General features: G+C 44.0%; 1 protein-coding gene across 3 annotated transcripts; it reads left to right on the forward strand.

Moving 5' to 3' along the window:
- Positions 1–1,802: 1,802 nt before the first annotated feature.
- CARD9 (caspase recruitment domain family member 9) lies at positions 1,803–18,205 on the forward strand. Of its 3 annotated transcripts, XM_080989812.1 has the most exons (13): positions 1,813–1,926; positions 4,922–5,165; positions 6,460–6,597; positions 6,809–7,134; positions 8,532–8,711; positions 9,889–10,041; positions 10,918–11,043; positions 12,424–12,615; positions 13,068–13,106; positions 14,980–15,028; positions 15,683–15,732; positions 16,149–16,225; positions 17,415–18,205. In XM_080989812.1, exons 2-13 carry the CDS (start codon positions 4,979–4,981, stop codon positions 17,509–17,511), a joined length of 1,614 nt encoding a protein of 537 aa, XP_080845938.1. In that variant the 5' UTR covers positions 1,813–1,926; positions 4,922–4,978; the 3' UTR covers positions 17,512–18,205. The 3 variants fall into 3 exon arrangements, with proteins under 3 accessions (XP_080845939.1, XP_080845940.1, XP_080845938.1); XM_080989813.1 differs by lacking the exon at positions 10,918–11,043 and having other exon boundaries at positions 1,803–1,926; XM_080989814.1 differs by lacking the exon at positions 12,424–12,615 and having other exon boundaries at positions 1,810–1,926.
- The last annotated feature ends 4,471 nt before the right edge of the window (positions 18,206–22,676 follow it).

A 22,676-nucleotide genomic window follows, 5' to 3' on the forward strand; every position in this document is an offset into this window, starting at 1 on the left:
CCTTTTTTCTAAAGAAAAAACCTCTACCCGGATTCTCAGTGGCTGTCTAGGGTTGTTTTTTTGGGGGGGGGAGGGTGTGATTCTCTACCTTCTAGAACTGGAGCTGCCCCTGGGGGTTGAACCTGGGGCCTTCTGCATGCAAAGGAGCTGCTCTGCCCACAGAGCTTTCCTGTGAGTTAAGGGGCAATCCCTCCAGAAAAAGCTAAGATGCTAATCCTCATGGTTCTGAATAAAGAGCTGTTTAAAGTGATTACGTAGGAAACTGCCTTGCAGAGTCCATTTAGCACAGGGTTGTTTTGGGTTTTTTTGCAATGACTGGCAGTTTCAGAGAAGTAGTCTTCACTAATCCTACCTAGATCCCGTTGGTGGTTGAACCTGGGACCTTAGGCATGCAAAGCAGCTGCTCTGCCCACTAAGCTATGATAATTGTTTCTGAAACCTACCGAAAGCTCATCTTGTTGGCCAGACCCCAAATCTGAAAATGATTTATGATCCAAATTCCACTGGCTGGCAAGAAGCCAGTGAGGCTGAACTGAGAACATGTGCAGAGGGAAGTAGAGGAGGAAGCCCAGGCAAGAGCTCTACTCCTGGGCCTGAACATTATATAATACATACTTTAATAATGTAAAAGTTTACATATTATAATATATGGTATTTATCTAGTTCTGGGCACCCCAGTTTAAGAAGGTTATTGAGAAGCTGAAACGGGCAGAGGAGGGTGACCAAGATGATAAAGGGTCTGGAAACAAAGCCTTATGAGGAATGGTTGAGGCAGTTGGTATGTTTAGTCTGGATAAGAGAGATTGAGAGGAGATACGATAACCATTTTCAAATATCTCAAGGGCTGTCCCATGGAAGATGGAGCACGCTTGTTTTCTCCTGCTCTGGAGGGTAGGACCTGAACCGAGGGCTTCAAGTAGCAAAAAGAGATTCTGACTAAATATCAGGAAAAACATTTTGTTGGTAAGAGCTATTTGACAGTGGAATTGACTCCCTCGGAAGGTGGTGGACTCTCCTTCCTAAGAGGTTTTTAAACTGAGTTTGGATGGCCACCTGTCAGGGACTCCTGCATTGCAGGAATTTGGTCTAGATGAGCCTTCCAACCCTACAATTTGATGATATTATATACTATTATAATAATATATTAAAATATATAATATTAATGTATAATACAACACAAGAAATTATTATATAGTTATGTTATAATTACCTCTGCCCTGAAAAAATTGTGTGCATATTTAAAGCAACCATAAGATAACATAGATCCTATCCACAACATATTCTTATTAGTATGTGGGGTGGGGGGTGGGGGGAAGGCTGTTCCTGATTTCTGTAGGAACCCTGGGAAAGCTCCTGGAACTCCTGAAATCTCACACCACTTAAAGATTGGGGTGGCGTGTAGCACTATATTGAAACCCTGCAGCTTCATCCAAGAATCTTGGGAACTATACTTTACCCCCTGCCCCAGAGCTACAGTTCCCAGCATCCTTAAACTATTCATTCCCGGGATCCTTGAGGGGGGGGGGGTTAGCCATGTGTGTTAAATGTATGATGTGTGTGCTGAGATGGTTTGCACTCAAATCTGGACACTTTGAATTGTACAGAGGGACAACTAGTTCAACCCCTGCATTGCAACAGCTTTTGACAGACATGCAAGACAAACACTGGAAACTCACCAGGCCACGGGTTTGTCTCCAGATAGCACGGAAATGCAATTCTGATTCCCACACTGTCCTGGCCTGCAACTTCCTCTTCCCCAGGGGTGGGTGGGTGTTCTGTTTCTTGCTGCCTTGGCCAGTTCCCCTTTTGTGCCCTGCCTTGCTTGCCAGCTGGCCTTCTTTCCTTTACCCAAGACAAGAGTCTCAGCGTGGCAGAGGGGCTGCTGGGCCACTCCCAGGGGTTTTTTGGGGAGCCTCTGTTCAGGAGGTGAGTGGAAGTTCATTGCTTTGAGCATGGGAAAAGGGAAAAGGGGAACCACAACCTCTCTCACACATCTTTTTGGAGTGGAGCTGGCCTGGGGAAAGGAGAGGACATGGCTAGTAGCCAAAGGCTTCCTGAGATTTCTATTAGGACAGGTGTGTGGGAATATAGGAACATAGGAAGCTGCCTTGTTCTGAGTCAGACCTTTGTTGCCTACACTGATTGGCAGTGGCTCTCCAGGGTTTCAGGCAGGACACATTCCCAGCCCTACTTGGAGAGGCTGCTGGGGATTGAACTTGGAGCCTTCTGCATCTGAAGGCAGCCCTGTATTGGGAAGTTTTTAAATGTTTAATGTTTCATTATGTTTTTATATATGTTGAAAGCCACCCAGAGTGGCTGGGGCAATCCAGTCAGATGGGTGGGGTATGAATAATAATAGTAATAATAGTAGTAGTAATAATAATAATACGTGCCTATTTTCATCAGAGAAATGTTGGAGGGTATGCATTGTGTTGCTTTTTGAGTAGTATTTTGAATTTGGCTTCGGGTTGCTGGCAAGGCTTGTTTATTAAATTTGGAAGGCAGGGAGGCTGTAGCTCAGTGGTGAAGCACTGGCTTTGCATGCAAAAAGTCCCAATGGGATCTTAATGTAGGGCTGGGAAACACTCCTTAATTGAAACCATGGAGAGCTGCTGTCAGCCAGTGTTGAAAGCACAGAGCTGGCTGAGCCTAATTCTGAGTGTGGTAGCTTCCTATATTCCTGTTTTATTCAAAACTGAGGACTAGAATCTTAAGTTGGTTTTAGGGGAAAGACTGCAACTCAGGTGGGAAAGCACCTGCTTTGCATGTAGAACAAGAGACGCATGCCAGTCAGTGCAGATGGACTAAAATAGATGAACCAATTCAGTCTGTGTAAGGCGGCTTCCTATGTTCCTATTTAATTTAGCCTTTTGTTCAGAACCATGAGGACCAATATTTTACTGTGTGTTAAAAGAAGCAGCCACAGCTCACTGGCAGAACACCTGCTTTGCATGCAGAAAGTCCTAGGCTCAATCCAGGTCAAGCTGGGAAAGACTCCTCCGCCTGAAAAACTAGAGAGTATGATTCAGTATAAGGCAGCTTCTTGTGTTGCATCAATAGACATTAAATATGACAATAAAAAATAGAAGAATCTTCCTCTACATTCATCACCATAGCAGGGATACCAAACTCTAAAAGTGATCTCTGTTTGCTTTTTTCCTTATGGAACAGTTTAATAGATTTCACCCTAGAAATGCTCAGTTAATAATGGGAAGGGGTGGGTAGTGGCGAATTCTGAGTAGGGGTCTGAGGATGGGGGATTTGATTCTGAAACAATTAAAAAAAGCACTTGTCTGAAGCGTGAAATGCAGTTCACCAGACAAGTAATAGATACAAAAAGGTAGAGATCAAGATAAAGTGTGCATAAAAATGCATATAAGTATGCATAAAAACAGAATGATGCACAGAAATGTGTCATATTTGGGGAAATTGCTTTGCAAATATGTTTGTGTGGTAGGCCAAATTGCCTGCAAAGCATGTGCATATTAAGAGAAAGTTGCACTAAGAACATAGGAAGAGCCTGCTGGATCAGGCCAATGGCCTATGTAGCCTAACACCCTGCCTTTACAGTGGCCAACCAGATGCTCCAAAATGAAACTGGCAAGCAGGACCTGGGTACAAGAGCAACTCTCCCTTCCTGTAGCTTCCAGCAACTGGTATTCAGAGGCATTTCTGCCGCTGACAGTGGAGGCAGAGCTTAGTCATTTCGGCTAGTAGCCATCAGCACAGATTTGGACTAGATGACCCTCAGGTCCTTCCAACTCTACAATTTTGTAGTTCTTTGATAGCCTTCTCATCCTCCATGAATTTGTTCAATTCTATTTTAAAGCCCTTCAAGTGAGTTCCAGAGTTTATGCTCTGAATGAAGAAGTCCTTCTTTTCTTCTCCCCTGAATCTTCCAGCACTAAAACGCTGGTGAATTCTCACAGAAACTTAAAATAAAACAAACTGGAAATGTGAAGAATGGAAGTCAGGAAAACACCTGAAAGTGGGAAAAGCTAAAATTGCCAGATTTAGAAATATTGAGTCAGGAGAGGGAGAAGGATGTTCTTTGTGTCATAAGGCCACCTTTGAGGTCAGAAGCAATTAGGGGAAGTTTCCTGCTTGCTCTTTCTCTGTCTGCTGTTTTCTCCAAACACTCAAATCTAAACCAGGGTGTGGGTGACACATCTTATGGTTGTTCCTGATCTGCAGGTAAGGAAGCTGAAGCAGAAAAGGGCCAGGCTGAGGGTGTCCCACTCTGCAGAGGGAAGCCCTCTCTCTGTTTTAGGAGTTGTGTGTTTGTTTTGCTTTTAAATAATAATAATAATAATAATAATAATAATAATAATAATAATATAATAATAATAATAATAATAATAATAATAATAATAATAATAATTTTATTAAAGATTTTCATGGTCCACAAAAATGTGCATTGTCTTTTTTCAAGTCATATAGTCCTTTTTTACATTTGATGTGAGACATTATACATATAAAATAAATAGAGAACCTACTCAAGTGACACTGGCATAAAACCCACAAACATACCAAATATTACTATAGCTGCTAGGCAGGAGAACAAGAGCCAGACAGGTGTCTATGAACTGAGCTGGAAGCAGATTGGAAGCTGGAGACACTGCTTGCTCCGTGCTTGCTCCAAAACTGTGACGAATGGACCCCCAAATGGAACTTGGCACCTCTGGTCTCTGCTGACCTTCATTCCAACGAAACTGAACCCTGGGTGAGTGCCTGGAACCCTTGGAGTCTCAACACTGCTCAGAAATTGGGGTGGCGTATACTGTAACAATATGTTAGTTTTGGCCATAATAGATAGTGAAAAACTACATGTAGATTTAGCAGAAGCTGAATTGCAGCAGAACAGAAATGGAACCGTTTGTGACAAGTACAGAATGGAAACCTTATTTCGCTGACCTTCCAGGGCACATCTCCAGCACTTTTTGAAGAGCAGAAGGCACTCCTTATTTTGCCCTCTGCCATGTCTGAGCCGGATGATGACAATGAAAGCTGCTGGAATAACCTGGAGAACTACCGTGTAAAGCTGATTTCAGTGGTTGACCCATCCAGGATAACCCCTTACCTCCGCCAGTGCAAAGTCATCAACCACGATGATGAGGAACAGATCCTTAACGACCCCAGCCTTGTGATCAGGAAAAGGAAAGCAGGTAAATTTTCAATAGCTCACTCACCACTAGCCTTGCACATAGCTTCCCACAAAAAAATATCACAGTAGTTTCCCCCTTAAACAGAGCTACTATTTTCAGTGCTGTTAGACTACTGTTTCCTGGATTCTTTGGGGAAAGCCATGTGCTTTAATGGTATGGTGCAGATCTGCCCCTCGTACCATGATCTGACCAGGCTTATTCCACTTGGGACTAGTTTACCTTCAAGATCACCTTACCCCACATGTGCCCACTTGACCACTCAGATCGGCAGAATTGGCACTACCTGTTCCACATTTGTAAGAACTCAGTCATTTACTGTGGCAGCATCTGCACTTTGCAACTCCCTGCCTATTGATACCAGGCAGGCACCTTTTTTGTACTCATTTCTGTTTTTGCTAAAAACATTTTTTTAGACGAGTCGGTCTAGATGTTTAGAAAGTGGGTGTAATTTTTAATCCATTTTAGTATATTTTTGTATGTTTTAAATTTTTATTGATTTTCTTGTTTTATCTTTTTGAAAACTGTTTTGAGGTCTGATTGTTTTTACAACAAGTGCTGTATAAATTTTATGAAATAAATAAATGAGTAAACCAGGCCAGTGTCAGGAAATTTTTTTGGGTTCTGAGATACTCACAGCAATCCTGATTTATTTTATTAGGTAGGTGAGGGAATATACTTTACTATACTGTATTCTATCCCCCGCATGTGTGGATTAACAGACAAAGGGATCAGTTTACTGCTTACGTTTAAAAGTGCAGGGCAGAGCAGGGTTTAAATCTCATTTTAGGCAGTTTAATTGAAAGCACAGGAATTAGTCATTAGGCTGATCTCCCCTTTGTTACCCTGTTTATCAAAGAAACAGGTTACAGATTGAAAACTAAGCTTAAAACATATAGTTTACTAGCAGTTAAGCATTTGCTGTTAGTAGCAACAGCATTAAAAGTACATGCAGGTAAAATACTTGTGTTTACAGCAGAAACAGCTTCAGGCATGTGCCTGATGCTGGAGCAAGTGGAGGTACATCCCCCTTTATGGCTGGTTGAAGGGGCGGGGGGAGAAGGAGCAGCAAATACTTTTTGCTTCTTCTCTCCCAGGAGAGGAGGGAAAATGTACCAATTACATTTCTATGGTCTGAGTCTGCCTATCACCAATATAGCCCCATGGTCTTAACTCATTCACATGTGAACTAGCTAGAATAGGCATTGTTAGATTTGACTGTGTATCTCCCACACATCCTCTAACCTAGTTTCTGATACCTTAGGCTAAATACCCTTTTCTTCTGTGTTTTTTTCAGGGGTACTCCTTGATATTCTTCAGCGGACAGGTCAGAAGGGCTTCGTGGCCTTTCTTGAGAGCCTGGAGCTCTACTATCCTCAGCTCTACAAGAAAATCACAGGCAACGAGCCCACCCGGGTTTTCTCAATGATTATAGGTGAGTATAGTAAATTTTGCTGGTGGGTTTAAACACCCTTCCCTTGCCTATCCATGACCCCTAATAAGTGAGAGATGCTGAACCTGGCAACCCCAAAATGACATGCTGAGAGTATGGAGTTGATTGAATGCTACTCATGATTTGCAGAGGGTTGGGCTAGATGACCCTTGACTGCCTTTTCCAACTCTACAATTCTATTTCCTCCCCACAGACACGGCTGGGGAGTCCAGCCTGACAGAGCTGCTGATGAGCGAGATCTCCAAGCTCCAGAATGTTGTGCGTGAGGAGCGGCGGAAGCTCCAGGAGACGGGTGTCCTGCTCCGGGCCAAGGAGGATGTCATCAGGGAGATGAGGGTGCGGGACAGCGTCCTGCGCAAGCACCAGGAGCGGGCCCACAAGATGAAGGAGGAGCGTGACAGCCTGAGCCGGGAGCTCAAGTGCTGCAAGGATGAGAACTACGAGCTGGCCATGCGCTATGCTCGGCAGAGTGAGGAGAAGAATGTGGCACTCATGAAGAACCGGGACCTGCAACTGGAGGTTGGTAACCATCTTACGATCTGTGGCAGCTGAGGAGTGGGAGTAGGGTGGAGTAGTTAAAGCAGAGCAGGGAGAAAAGGATTGGTTCTTGAAACGTGGCTCGGGGTGATGGAGAAGAAATGCATCAATGGGCATCTGCAGGGATTCTTCCAGGCTATGTGACCCTTAGGAGTCCCTCCTAATTCGACAGTTCTATGATTCTGTGACCTCAAAAGGTGGCCAACTCGCCTTTGATGGGAAGTTTTAAAACAGAGATCAGATGGCCATCTGTTCAGGATTCATGCTTTTTCCAAAATAAGATTTTATTAAAGATTTTTTTCATAATAAAAAAGATAAAATAAATGAAATAAAAACAGAAAAAGAGAAAGAGAAAATGAAACACAGGGTCCTCTTTCAAAAGTAGTTCTTAACCCTTGCCTCACACAGAAAGTGGCGAAACCTCCCAGCACTCACCTGGGAGCTTTCCTTTCTGCTCCCAGTCTCTTATTCTGGGAGGTCTTCCCTTCCCTACCTCTCACCATCCATTACCTACATGTGTGTGCAATCTTTGGACCCCCAAAACGGCTCAAAGCAGAGGACACCAAAGAAAACAAAAAAAAGTAGAAAAAAGGAAAGAAAGAAAAAGAAGAAGAAAACTGAAAAGGACTTCCAATTTTCTGTCAGTTATGTAAAAGAATTTATTCAAAAATCCACTCTAGAATGACATCCAACTGATCTACTTTCTGTTGAGCAATATTTTCCCAATCTTCTGACTGAAATGTCTCAAATTAATTTATTTTCCTTTTTACGCAAAGTCCAAAAGGTGCTCTCTAATTTTTGTTGTTAATAAGTGTCAATGGTTTTTCTCTACTCAAACATATCAACTTTGTCTCCAATAACCTCAATAACAATTCCTCCATATTAAACAATAAGTCTTTCCATCTTTGTTCACACAAGAGTCTCTCTGCTGTGTTCATATATTAAAATAGCATTCCGTAGTTCTTCCCTTGCTAGGTATTCATTAATTCGTACCCAGTTCTGTACCTTCCGTTCTCATTTCCTGTTATATTTGCTGGGGTTTTCCATAATGATTTTAAAATGACCCTTCCATTCTTTTCCCAATAAAAAAACCAGAGGTTTGATAGCTTTTCCCTCAGAATTTACTCCAAGTTGTACACAAGAGTCCTTTCCCTCTCAGCTCTATCACTGCCAGCTAGGGATGTCTTTACATCTCTGTATCCAAGGTTTCATTCCACTCCCAAAACATCTCAATTCCACCATCTGTCTGGGATTCTTTAGCCAGGATTTCTGTATGGCAGGAGGCTGGACTAGATGACTCTTGGTGGTCCATTCCAGCCCCACAATTCTATTATTCCTTTTCGTCTTTGCTTCCATGGGCTTTGCTTCCCTCTGCTCAGATTGACTGTCTGAGGCACAGCCTGATGAAGGCAGAGGATGACTGCCGCTTGGAGAGGAAGCACACCCTCAAGCTTAAGCACGCCATTGAACAGCGTCCCAGCCACGAGGTGGTGTGGGAGATACAGCGGGAGAAGGAACTGCTCCTGGCTAAGAACAAGGAGCTGGAGAGCACCCTGCAGGTAGGCACAGTGCCAGGTAGGTAGGTAAATGAATGAATGAATGAATGAAAATGACATTTGAAAAGGGAGGGAGAGCCCAGCGGTGGCTAGATCAGACCAAGGAGGGCTCATCATAGCCCATCGTCCTGCTCTAACAGTGGCCAAATGTCCCCGAGAACCTGGGAATCTGGAGGTTCTATAATAACATAAGCAGAGCCCTGCCAGATCAGGCCAATGACGCCCATCCAGTCCAACATCCAGTCCTCACAGGGGCCATCCAGATGCCCCAATGGGAAGCCCCCAAGCAGGTGCTGAGTGAAACAGCAACTTTCTGGCTGTTGTTCCCCATCATCCAGTATTCAGAGGTAGAGTGTTCCTGAGCATGAAGGTTCTGCTATCAAAACAGGCCAACTTAAGAAGAACCTAGCAGCTGCACCAGACCATCATAGCCCAGCATCCTGTCTTGAAGGTGGGCACCAAAATACCTCAATGGAAGCCTACAAGCAGGACCTGAGCACAGCAGCACTGCTCTCCCCACATGGGATCCCCAGGAACTGTTATTCAGAGGCATATACTCCTCTAACAAGGGAGGTAAAACTTTCTCTAGTCTTCAAGGGCAGCCCCACCTAGAACTAGTTGCAGCAGTCAGTTTGCCCACATCCCTAGGTTACCAAGACAGGGTCAGGAAAGGGTGCAGTCAACTTGGAGGAAACTGCCTTATTCTGATGGTGCCTTTGGACCATCTAGCTCAGTATTGTTGACACTGACTGGCAGCAGGGGTTCCCCAGGGTTCCAGCCAAGGAGATACGATTCCAGTCCTCATGGTTCATAATAAAGGAGTGACTTGAACAGGAACATGGGGTGCTGCCTTATATTACATCAGAACATTTGTGGAAATTGACTGGCAGCAGTTTTTCAGGGTTTCAGGTAAGGAATATTCCAAGCTCTGCTTAGGGATGTCACTGGGTATTGAGCCTGCGACATTCGGCATGCAAGGCAGATGCTCTTCCACTGAGCTACAGTTCCTTCCCTTAAAAAAATAAGATTCTAGTCCTCACAATTCATAATAAAGGGCTGAATTAGAAATATAGAAAGCTGCCACACACATAGTCTATTTAGGCATCTTCTCCATGCCAGGCAAATACTCTGTTACTGAGAAAGATGGGCCTCACACGTATTTTTCTCTTTCTGCTCCAAGGTCACCAAGACAGGTGGTTCTGAGGAGGAGGACATCTCCATTCAGGCCCTGCAGGCAGAGCGAACACAGATGCTGGGGGAACACCAGAAGCTGGTCAACACCATCTATGACCTGCGCCAGATGCTGCGGCGGACAGAGGACAAGTGGGATAAAGTAGGTGGCTGGCTGGGGGCCCCTTTCTGGGGGTGTGGGGTATGTGTGTGGGGAGAGGAATGAGGAAGCACATGATTTGATACTACAGGTGCCACATAATACCTGTTCCACATTTGCATGAACGCCATCTTTAATGTAGCAGCTTCAGACATGTGTCAGAAGCTATCTTGCTGCATTTCTACCCAAAAATATTTTTACATGCATTTCTTATTGTTGCTGCATAGTATAATGCATGGCTGTGTCCTCAGATAAGTAAGTAAAGCATTTATTTCATTGCAGGAGGGATAAAAGGGGGTCAGCTGCTTCATGATGCTGAACTGTATAAATGAGGTTTAATAGCCCATTCCTATGCTTCACTAGCCTGCCTGAGAATTAAATTCTGCTAGGGGGCTTTCTCCTATCAGAAAGTCTATGCTTGCCCCATGCTTTGGAATATAGGCTTGCATCCATTTTCCTTTGATGTTAACCCACACATGTGGGGTGCCAGAGGATTAAATATACTTAATATATCTTCTTACCAATTTCCATCATATAAATAACAGCATTTAAATACATATATGGACAGATTTTATCCTGAAATATGCATTTCAAAACACATTCTGGTGCATTCCCCCACCCCCAGTAATGCTCCAGAATATGGGGAAGTGCAAATGGCAAATGATATTTAATGTCGCAATCCACATATTATTCTGGTGTGTGTGTGCAAATTCATAAAGTTGTAGAGTTGAGAGGGACTTCACAGGGTCATCTAGTCCTACCCTTTGCAATGCAGGGATTCCAACTGAAGACTCCAAGACAGGTTGCCATCCAACCTCTGTGGCACAAGAGAAATCTCTATTGCTGGCCTTCCAATGCCTTCTGTGCTTGTGTTGGCAGCTTGTGGGAGAGAAGGAGATGCTGGATCTGAAGTGTGCATCCCTGCAAAATGATGCCCAGATATACCAGGACCGCATTGAGGTCATCCTGAAACAGATGGAGGAGGTGGCTTCTGAAAGAGATCAGGTAGGGGCTGCCAGGGCAATGTCCCCTTGCACCTCCCCACTCAAAAAATGGCCAAGTACCCGTAAGAAGCTAGGAATCACTATACACTGCCTCTGGGCCTAGAGGTTCCATAAGAACGTAAGCAGAGCCTGCTAGATCAGGCCAAAGGGGCTCACCTATCTCAGCCTCCTGTCCTCACAGTGCCAGCCAGATGCCCCAAAGGGAACCCTAGAAGTAGGACCTAAGCACAAAGCCCTCTCCCCTGCTGTGGCTTCCAGCAACTGGTATTCTGCCCCCAAATGAACAATAGTAATTGTAAGTCTTTTAACATTGTTTTTGATGTATTTTGGATGGTTGTAACCCGCCTTGGGACCTTAGGCGTAAGGACAGGTACCGTATTTTTTGCCCTATAGGACGCACCGTCCCATAAGGAGCACCTAGTTTTTTGGGGGGGAAATAAAGGGGAAAATTTTATTTCCCCCCCCCAAGCGCGGGGCTGGGGCGGGGGAAGCCCGAGCTTCCCCCGACCCCAGAACAGGCAACACTCCGCAAGCCATGGGAGCCCGGCGCTGGGCTCCTGCGCCTTGCGGAGAGCCGCATGAAGAGCCTTCGACATCCAAGCAACTCTCCGCAAGCTGCGGGAGCCCAGCGCTGGGCTCCCGCGCCTTGCGGAGAGCCGCGTGAAGGCTGGGCGCGCTGAGCTCAGCGTGCCCAGCCTTCGACATCCAAGCAACTCTCCGCAAGCCGCTGGAGCCCAGTGCCGGGCTCCTGCGCCTTGCGGAGAGCCGCGCGAAGTCTGGGCGTGCTGAGCTCAGCGTGCCCAGCCTTCGGCATGCAGGCAACTCTCTGCAAGCCGCAGGAGCCCGGCGCGGGCTCCCACGGCTTGCAGAGATCTGCGCAAAGCCTGGAGAGCGAGAGGAGTCAGTGCGCACCGACCCCCCTCACTCTCCAGGCTTCAGCGAAAGCCTGCATTCGCCCCACAGGACACACACACATTTCCCCTTCATTTTTGGAGGGGAAAAAGTGCATCCTATGGGGCGAAAAATACGGTAATCAATTAAAATAATGTTAATAAAAATTAATGAAAGAATATTTTACTGCATTTTTCACTCAGCTGGTCTCCTTTTTGAGGAAGGGCGTAATAATAATGTTTCATGCCACCCCAATCTCTGAGTGGTATGAGATTTCAGGGGTTCCAGGTGCATTTACCAGGGTCTGCTTTTCCTTTTGGCCAGTGAGGCACAGTGGAGACTGTGGTGTTTTTATGATATATAGTTTTTTTATACATATATACAACCTGGGTTTAGATGGAGAGAGTTCAGAGCAGTCACATTCCTAACTCATAACAATAAAAAAAAATTATAATCATAATCTTCTCCCCACCCACCCACCCCTTGCTAGGCCCTCCTGAACCAAGAGGGATTCCACAAGCAGTTCTCCAAGAGCCTGATGGACAAGGATCTCTACCGGAAGCAGATTCGGGAGCTGGGCGAAAGATGCGATGAGCTGCAGCTGCAGCTCTTCCAGAAAGAGGGGCAGCTGCTCAGCACTGAAGCCAAGTTGAAGAGGTTGCACCTCGACCCTTCGGCACTGGTAGGCTAACTCTTCCAGGTGCTGCCTCTGGTTGGCCTGTTCCCTTCCACCATGTTAAGAGGAGGCAGAAATGCTTCTGAATTTACCAGTTGCTAGAAACCGCAGGTGGAGGAGAAAGTGTTCTTGTGCTCAAATCCTGCTTGCAGTTTTCCCATAATGGGCATCTGGTTGGCTACTGTGAAGACAGGATGCTGGAATAGGTACTCCCACTGGCCTGATCCAACAGGCTTTTCTTAAGGAGGTGCCTATGCCAGTGCCACTAGACAGTGCAGTGGGTAGTGCAGTGGCAGTGCTGGCGGAAGTGAGTGGTGTGGCAGTGGTGCTGGTGGTGTGGCAGCCAAATGGGATGCGTCACACTTGTTCATGCTGTAGTTTCTCTGGAAATGTGCACACATGTGTGTAGTTTAATTCTTTCCACTTCCTAACTTTTTACAATGATCTTGCAATTCCAGACTTCAGATTTCGAAGAATCCTCCAGGAGCTCCCAAGAAGTGAGTTGTGATCAACGTTCTTGGCTCAGTGCCTCTGCTGTTCTGATGTCATTTGTCTGCTTCATTTGGGGCTGAGGGTCAGGGTCAGGGGTTCGGTTAGCATATAACCTTTAACTGACTTAGGTGGAAAACATCCAGCCCACCAAGCCTAAATATTTGGCCAACAAAATGGTTTGGGCAGATGCCTTCTGTTTCAACTTTCCAACGCCTGCTGAAAACTTTTGCATTCCATCAGGCTTATGCAGGGAATGAAGAATACATCTTTTTTCTGATTTTAACCTATTTTATGATTTTAACCTATTTTATGCATGGTTTTATGTATAAATGCTGTACATTTTTTCTGAATAGCTGTATATATTTTTTATCAATCAATAAATATAAACCAATAAATGAAATTATGCCCACTTGTCCATCACCTGACATCAAGTGGAGGACGTGGTGCCAAATTCAAAAGACAGGGTAAGCTCGTTCCCTTTTCTGTCAACAAAATCCAGACTAGGAGCCCCCTTAACGAGGCACGTGGCCGACCACTGTGAGAACAGAATACTGGACTAGATGGAGCCCCCTTTGCCGTGATCCAGCTGCAGGGCCCTTCTCATGGAAGTCTTTTGTAAGCACAGAACTTAAGTGCCCAGGGGAAATCTAGTTCTGAATACCAGTTGCTGGGAATCACAAGAGGGAGAGTTGCTATTGTACTTGTGTCTTGCTTGGGGGTTTTCCATAATGGGCTACTGGTTGGCCACTTTGAGGACAGAAGGCTGGAGTCCCCTTTGGCCTGAGCCAGTTGTAGTATTAGATTCCTCTGATTCCTAAATGGAGCTTCCATGGACAGTCAGTATATCCTAGAATAGTTGCAATAAACAACTATTTTACTTTTAAAAGACAACTGAAGGTGGCCCTGTTTAGGGAAGTTTTTAATGTCTGACGCTGTATTGCTTTTAATATTCGGTTGGAAGCCGCCCAGAGTGGCTGGGGAAACCCAGCCAGATGGGCGGGGCATAAATAAATTATTATTATTATTATTATTATTATTATCATCATCATCTTTGGGATGTCTGTTTGGCAATGTGAGACCATTATGCTGGATTAGATAGGCCCCCTTTGGCCTCCTCCAGCAGTCAGAGTCTTCTGAAGGTTACAGTTTTGTTGCTGTTGGGCAAAAAAATGTTGTCCTGAGCTGCAATGGGATTATTAATAGCGAGGACTTCTTCAAGGGATTTTTTTCTGTATGTATGTCACTGATTAGCTGGGGGTCCTTGTGCTGAAGTTCTGTGAAAATGTGCCTGATTCTGATTGCTTTTGTTTTCTGTTTTCCTTCATGGGTAAAGAATAAATCAGTATTGATCATTTGCAAACAGAGGCTCTTATTTCCCATTCTTGAAAAGGATTTTGTAGAATTGGAAAAGGTTCACAGAATGACAACCAAAATAATCAAGGGATTGAATGACTTGTCTATCAAGAAAGGTTGAAGCATTCAGGACTTTTTAGTTTAGAGAACACAGGGACATCCAAAGAAGCTGAATATTGGAAGATTCAGGACAGATAAAATAAAGTCCCTCTTAGTTAAACTGTGGAACTCGCTTCCCCAGGAGGCAAGGATGGCCACCAATTTGGACGGCTTTAAAAGAGGATTGTGCAAATTCATGGAGGAGAGGGCTGTACTTTGCCTTTCATGGTTGGAGGCAGTAATGCTTCTGAATAGCAATTGCTGAAAACCACAGGAGGAGAGAGCTCTTCTACTCAAATCCTAGTTGCTGGTTTCTTTTTGGCATCTCATTGGCCACTGTGACATCAGGATGCTGGGCTAGATGGGCCAGTGACCTGATCCAGCAGGCTCTTATGTTAACTCTCTTTCTCCATTCCTTGCATGAAGCTTCCTTCCCATGGAAACCCAGATGAAGACATCAAAGGTGCAAACAAAGGCAAGTTCTTCCAGGGGCTGCTGGTCTTGCTCTCTACTGCTTAGGTTGCTTCTGGTATCCCACTTCAGAAATGCTTCTCAGCCAGGGCTTGCAAAAATAATTTGGGCCTACAGTGCCAGCAGCCTGCATTTGCAACTCAACAGACAGTTTTAACCAAGGATACCTCTTTCTGTAGCCATCTCTGCCACAGTTGGAGACACATAGCAATGCTTCTAAATACCAGGTGCTGGAAACCACAAGAGGGGAGAATTGCTTTTGCACTAGGGTTCTGCTTGGGTTCCCACAATGGGCATCTGCTTGGCCACTGTGAGAACAGGAAGCTGGACTAGAAGAATCCCCTTTGGTCTGATCCAGCAAGGCTTTTCTTCTGTTCTTATGACTGCATTGTTCCTACACTCCTGTCTTGCTTGAGGTGGGCATCTGGTTGTTTACTGGGTAAAAGAGGCTGGGCTGGATGAGTCTCTGGTCTGTTTAGCAGCCAGGATCTTAATATTCACAAGTGGGCAATGCAATGGCTTTACATATGCCTATCTTGCATCAGAAATCCCTGGATGCACGTTGGTACACTAGGCCTTAAATTCTAAACAGTAGGTAATAGTTGGTCAATAAAATTAACCCTTTTCCTTCTCTCTCTCTTTCTCTATCTCTCTGCAGAATCGTCCAACCAGGAATTCAGCAAAATCCAGCTTCTTCCATCCCCAGGGGTATTTTATATCTTTATTTATATAATACATTTATATACCACATAAGGCTGTTTACAGAATTACACATACAATATATACTGTGTGAGTTTTAATCTGTTTTGAGACTATTGCTGTTTTAGCTTTTCAAAAGTCTTAAATTATTGCTGTTAATTTTCCTTAGTGACACTATTACACGCCACTCCAGTCTCCACAGCAATATAAAATTCCAGGGGTCCAGGCATTTACCACCTGCACACCCATCAGGGATTCCAAGATGCCAAATTCTGGGCATGGATCTAACACAGATCACCTTTCCTGATGCTCCTCACTGTAGCCTACCTTGAGTTCAGCTCTAGCTGTGGAGGAGCCTTCCATGCAAATTAGCAGAGTAGCATGACTGAAATTAATCAGGCCCCAATTCTGCTTTGCGTTTCCAGGAAAGCAGTCCACTCGATGGGGATGTGGCAGAGAAGGGGCGCCGGCGAATGAAGGACAGTTTTGAGCATTACCGGAGGTAAAGCACACATGCCTCATATGCTTGCCTAATGCAGACCCATCCCCATGTTGCTGCTACAAAGTGCAGGAAGGAGAAGAGCCTGACTGTGAATCAGGCTATTTAATCCAGCATCCTGTCCTCACAATGGCTGACCAGATGCCCCAACAGGAAACATGCAAGCAGGATTTGATGGTGATGATGATGATGTTGATGATGATTTTATTTGTATGCTACCCATCTGAGTGGGTTGCCCCAGGCACTCTGTGTGGCTCCCAACAGAATATTAAAAACACGATAAAACATCAAACATTAAAAACTTCCCTAAACAGGGTGACCTTCAGATGTGTTCACAAGAGCATTCTCTCCCCCTGCCCTGTGTTTTCCAGCAACTGGGATTCAGAGGCATTGCTGCCTCCAGTAGTGGAGGCAAAGCATAGTAATTGTGGCTCGTTGCCATGGATAGTCTTATTCTTTGGTCTTCCTCAATCTATTTGGCAGACTTGTGAGAAATGAGAGGTGACCACCAACCTCTGGGAATGGTTAGTAATAATCAGGCTGCTGTGATTAATTATGGACTTCTATTTATAATTGCAGGGGCTTAGGCTATATGATCCTTGGGGTCCCTTCCAACTCTATGCTTCTATGAATTCATGGAGAATAAGGCTACCAATGGTTATTGACCTCAACTGATGGAGACAGTAATGCTTCTAAATACCCCCAAATTCATGGGAATCCCAGACGTTGCTGCACTTAGATCCTATTTCCAGGCTTCTCATTGAAGCACCAGTTGGCCACTGTGAGGAAAGGATGCTGGACTAGAAGGGCAAGTGACTTGATCCAGCTTCAGCCCAGCTCCCCTGGTGTTCTGGAATAATAGAACTATAGAGCTGGAAGGGACCTCAGGACCATTTAATCTAACCCAATGCAATGCAGGAATTGCAACTAAAGCATCCCTAGCAGATGGCTATCCAACCTCTGCTTTAAAACCTCCAACTAAGGTGAGTCCAGCACCTTCCTTAGACTGAAGGACTGTGGGCACTCCTGCCTCCAAAGGTGGATTAGAACACCACACCCCCTTCAGGGTTTGTTGGGTTCCAACTCCCATCAGCCATCACAGAGATGATGGGAACTGTAGTTCAGCAACATCTGAGGCGCAACAAGTCCCCATCCCCCACACTTTAAACCAGTTTGGACCTTAACTTTGCAGAAAGAGGGCCCTGAGGAGAGCCCAGAAGGGCAAGTACTACACCGTGGACTGGGAGAACACGTCAGGCAGTGACAACACAGACACTGAAGGCTCCTGAGGGTGTGTCCTCTGCAGAAAAAGAAATTGTGGATCCTGGAGGGCCTGTCTTGGACACAACCCAGTCAACAACAAGGTTTCTAGTTCCCAAGGGACACAGGGCATTTATAGGTGACTTTTTATAAGCTGTTAACCTGATTCACTTGTAGGAAGATTAGACACTGGCTCTTTAGTGAGCTTTCACTTTGATTTGTTTGTGGGGAGGTTAGATGTTGTGTCAAAGCCAAGAATGATCATCTCACACTTTCCACACACTACATTTTCCTTGTAGCAAAAAGTCCAGTCTTTTGGGGGAAGTGGGTGTGATCTGCAAGAGCTCCAAATCAGCTTTCATTTGCATCATCTGAATTTGCTGGTACATAACTGAAACCCCACCACAGAAAGTTGGACCCAAGATGTGTGGAATATAGCACTTATGGAACACAACTCACCATCAGAGGGTCATAAGAGGAATTAAAAAGGAAGATGGGTTTGTATGGTCTTGATTTAAATCTTTTATTAACAACAGTACAGCGATTTCCCTTCTGCCAGTACGGAGAAATTATCCCTTCCCACAGCAGCCAGTATGGAGAAATTATCTAAATGTTCTAGATGAGAACTTAACCTGTAATGTAAGAGATTTTACAAGTCTGCTTGAATGCCATGTGAATTACTGCATTCAAGACAACATCTGTGCATGCTTTAAAATATAATAAAGATTAGCACTTCTGGGTTGGCGCCATCGCCGAATGGCGGACTCCCTCCGAGCTCCGGAGGGAGTCGGCTCGGCAGGGGCTGGGTCCTACCGCGCCGGCGACGCGGGGACCCTTAAAAACCACGGGCACGGGGCCCGTGGACATGGCGACTCGGCTGGTACCGTCAGCGCCCTCCCGACTCGTGAAGGAGCCTTTTTAAAGGCTACGGATCGGGTGCCTGGGAGTGGCGTGGTACTTTGAGTCTATCGCTTCCCCTGCCGAGTGCAGCCGCATGCCATTCGTCGGAGAGCGCTGGCTTCTTCCATTTGAAATTCGGACATTTAACAAAAACCCGTGAGTAATTGGGTAACCGGGTACAAAAGGAGGAAAAAAAAAAAGGATTTTTTTTTTTCGGATTCGGCACGAGCGGGGGGGATCTAAAAAGGAAGTCAGTCCCCTCCCTGATTGTAAACATGCTAAAACAAGGACTGAGAAACCAAGATCAATTCAGAAGTTTATTGCTGACTAAAAATACCAAATTCCACGATGGAATCATTACAAGAATTGTGCTGGAGGAGAGTCGAGGGTGAGAGGGAAAAGGCAACCCCCCCCCGGGAACCGGGGCGATTCAGAGAACCTGGCGGAGAGAGATGGAGAGTTTGACAGCTGTCAAAGTAGCTGTCAAATCTTGAGAATATAAAGAGGACTTTGCTACAAGTATTTTGCTGGTTAATTTTGATACAATTGGATATAAATATGGATACAAAATGTCGGGTGGAAAAAGAAACAACAATTTGACTTTTGGATGAGAGGACACAAAGTTATTGCAATCCCTCTAGAGGGGCTTTGGGACATTACAAGCGGCGTATATGGAAAACTACTCTGGGATGTGTACTACTGGTCTTAGCTCCTGGGAAAGTAGCAAAACTGAAATATTTGTTTTGTCTACAGAGGTGACAACACAATAGAATCTTTCTATTTAAGTAAGCTCCTGAATAACAAACCTCTGTAGAGATACTAGATTTCAGAATAAGAATGGTTTTGCAGCTGAACAAGACAGAAACCTGAGAAAGTAAGAAACAAAAGAGTAAAGGACCAACTACGCCACGGCAAGAACAATGGGAGGAGTAACAATGATCAAGGGAAATTAAAGGCCTCGATTAGACTGGACTTTTGAAATTAAACATTATCAAAACAAGTAAATTTAAAGAAAACCGGCAAGATGAATTGAGAAAGTTTGGCTGTGGACTTGAGACCTCCAGGCCGACAACATACAGACTGATGGACATAGGGAATCTAAACCGGGGAAGGGAGGGGGAATTCTAGAATCCAAAGGCTATGTAATCAACTTCTGGAACCTTCTTCTATTTTCTATCTTTTAAATTTTTTTTTATATATAACTTTGGTATTTTGATTTAACAAGTTTTGGAAAAAAAAAGAAAAGGGGGAATTCGTGGAAGGAAACGGGGTAGATTTTGGGGAAAAAAATCTTTGTTCTATTTTGTTAAAGGTGAGGAGTGATGTTAAGATTGTAATTTAAATTGGCTATTAGGCATAACATATTAGGTTAAATTGGGAATGAGAACTTGTGGAACCAACGTAGGGAAAGGGGAATACAGTCGGGAGGGGAAGGAGGGAGTCCCAGAAAGAAGGTTATGAAAATAAGGGTTTAAAATTGGTCTCTTTTCTTTCTTTTTTTTCTTTATCTTTTCTATCTTCTTTATTCTGTTATTATTGGAAATTTTAATAAATATGATTAAAAAAAATAAAAATAAAATATAATAAAGATTAATTTTTAAAATGATTATTTTTTAAAAAAACAAACATCTGGACATGCATTTGTCCTGGAAGACTTGGTAATTGCTTTAACATTTTTCAATACAGTTTGTAAAAAACCCTGAAACTCACCTGAAAATGATGATGGCCTGACAGCATTGTTGGGCCTACACTTGGTGACAGCACACCACAAAAGGGACTGTGCACCAGAAGGCTCACCCAGGCATCACAACCTTCAGGAGAGATAGCCCAAGGCAGGAGCAATCATAGTAAAATATGGTTAAATCTAATCCCTACCAAAGCTTGCCACATTCTTCTGCTTTAGCCCTGCTGTACTGTTGGTTCATGGCTGTCATTCAATTGTGCTGAGTTCACTGCTTTGGATAATTGTCACTCTTTGAAAGTCACCCTAGGAAGGACAATGCAGAAGGATTACATTGGAAAAGGTTCAAATTAATAACATCAGTATAGTACGTGGAGCTTGCCTATAGGTAAAGGAACTTCCCATACACAAACCATTCAGAAGAATTTGGTTTTTTAAGTGATATACAGATCAATCTTGTCAAATAAGTACAATAAAATGAACTTAACATTTCCTTTCTGTTTGACTTTGGAAACTGTCAGTTAAACTCTACTTATTGTCTGTATAAATATGGATTGTGGCTTCGAGTATGAAACTGTGGGTTTGAGGGGGCAGTCTAGATGAAGCCCTGAGGCCCCTTCCAATTCTTTGGGTTCCGTGCATGGTGAGAGTTGGAATTTAATACAGGAGGCTGCTGAACTGTCAGATAAGTTTCTTTGTAACTTAATGACCTTAGCTGGCCACTTCAGTGTCCTCAATAGCAATCCAAAAGAATAAGCTCCATTTCCAGAGCTACAACCAAGTGATAGGGCTCTCTAGTGACCTTGCTAAGCCTGGCAGGACAGCTTATTCTATGGCATTAATTCCTTCATGCACAAAGTAGACTTAAGCATTTGGTTATACAAGGCTGGTTATTTTAAAAATCTGCTCTGAATCTTCCAAGGTTCAGCTTCATGGGATGAAAGGTCAAGGGTTTGTTTGTGCCCACAGATATCTTTTTTTTTTTTAATTAATATTTATTAAAATTTCAGAAAAAAATAAAGTCACATTAATAGACAAGAAAAATTTAAGAAGAAAAAAGAAAAATACAGAATACAAAATACAAAATACAAAAAGATAAAAAAGAAGAAAAAACAGTTAAAAACAATTCCGTCTTTTCATGACTTCTTTTACATTTACTTGTTTCCCGGACTTCCTCATACCTCCCTCTTTTGTATTCCAATTCAATTTGTTAGTCCAGCAATTTCTTTCCCTCCTTTTTAATCCCAATCCTTAATCTTAATATATTATGACATTAAATTTTTACCTATTTAAAACCAATTTTTCCATTCTTTTAACCTTTTTAATCCTAATCCCTAATCTTAATATATTTATAACTTTAAAACCTGTACAGCTAGAAGCCACTTAACTTCAATCCAACATCACTCTAACATTCATTAATTTTGCAATGTTTCTGTAAATAATCTTTGAATTTCTTCCAATCTTCTTCCACCGACTCTTCTCCCTGGTCACGGATTCTGCCAGTCATTTCCGCCAATTCCATGTAGTCCATCATTTTCATCTGCCATTCCTCCAGTGTGGGTAACTCTTGTGTCTTCCAATACTTTGTGATAAGTATTCTTGCTGCTGTTGTAGCATACATAAAGAAAGTTCTATCCTTTTTTAACACCGATTGGCAGACTATGCCCAGGAGAAAGGCCTCTGGTTTCTTCAAGAAGGTATATTTAAATACCGTTTTTAATTCATTATAAATCATCTCCCAGAAAGCCTTAATCCTTGGTGTGCCCACAGATATCCTATATTCTGAGCATGACCACACCTATTGATGGGGCAACTCTGCCAAAACCAAGAAAGGTAGAAATCCCTATGCTCATTTCAAAATCCCTATGCTCATTTCAAAATCCCTATGCTCATTATTTCAAAATCCCTATGCTCATTTCAAAATCAGACAGCATGGTGAGCAACAGGGGTGCCAACTTGAATAAAATAATTTTTTGGGGGGAGCACACATGATGTGCTGCATGGACACCATTTGAATGGCAATGCCCATCAACTTGGGGGGGGGGGTTAGCCCCTTCAAATATTTTTTTGGGCAGGCCACAGACCCGGTCCTCAGCCCCTAGGAGTTGGCTCCTATGGCGAGCAACTTGCTCCTTTGGCCACCAAGAAGTATAGGATTTGGCGTTACTCTGCACACCAGCACTCATATGTATGAGCCCCAGATTTACAAGAGACCCCAATTCAGAGGAGGGAGAGAGCTCTTGTTGCGGGAACCATGGAGAAAAGCAGCTTTGCACTCAAAGGAGCCTGAACTGGAGTGTTGCATGGGGTTGGACTCTAGATGAACCTCTGGGGTACCTTCCAACTCTGCAATTCTGTATTTTCTGCTTTGTAGCAAGGCAGAGGGCGGTACCCTGCCACCCACTAATCAAATGAACCATTTTTTTTTAATGGAAAAGAGGTTGTAGCTGTAGCTCAGTGGGAGAGCACCTGCTTTGCACATAGAAGGCCCTCAGGTTCAATCCCCAGCAGCATCACCAGGTGGAGCTGGGAATAAATCCTCTGCCTGAAACCCTGGACAGCTCCTGCCTATACCTGCAGGTATAGGGCAGCATATACATTTAATAAATCATC

Source organism: Podarcis pityusensis (assembly GCF_964106645.2).
Source record: "Podarcis pityusensis genome assembly, chromosome: Z".
Lineage (NCBI taxonomy): Eukaryota > Metazoa > Chordata > Lepidosauria > Squamata > Lacertidae > Podarcis > Podarcis pityusensis.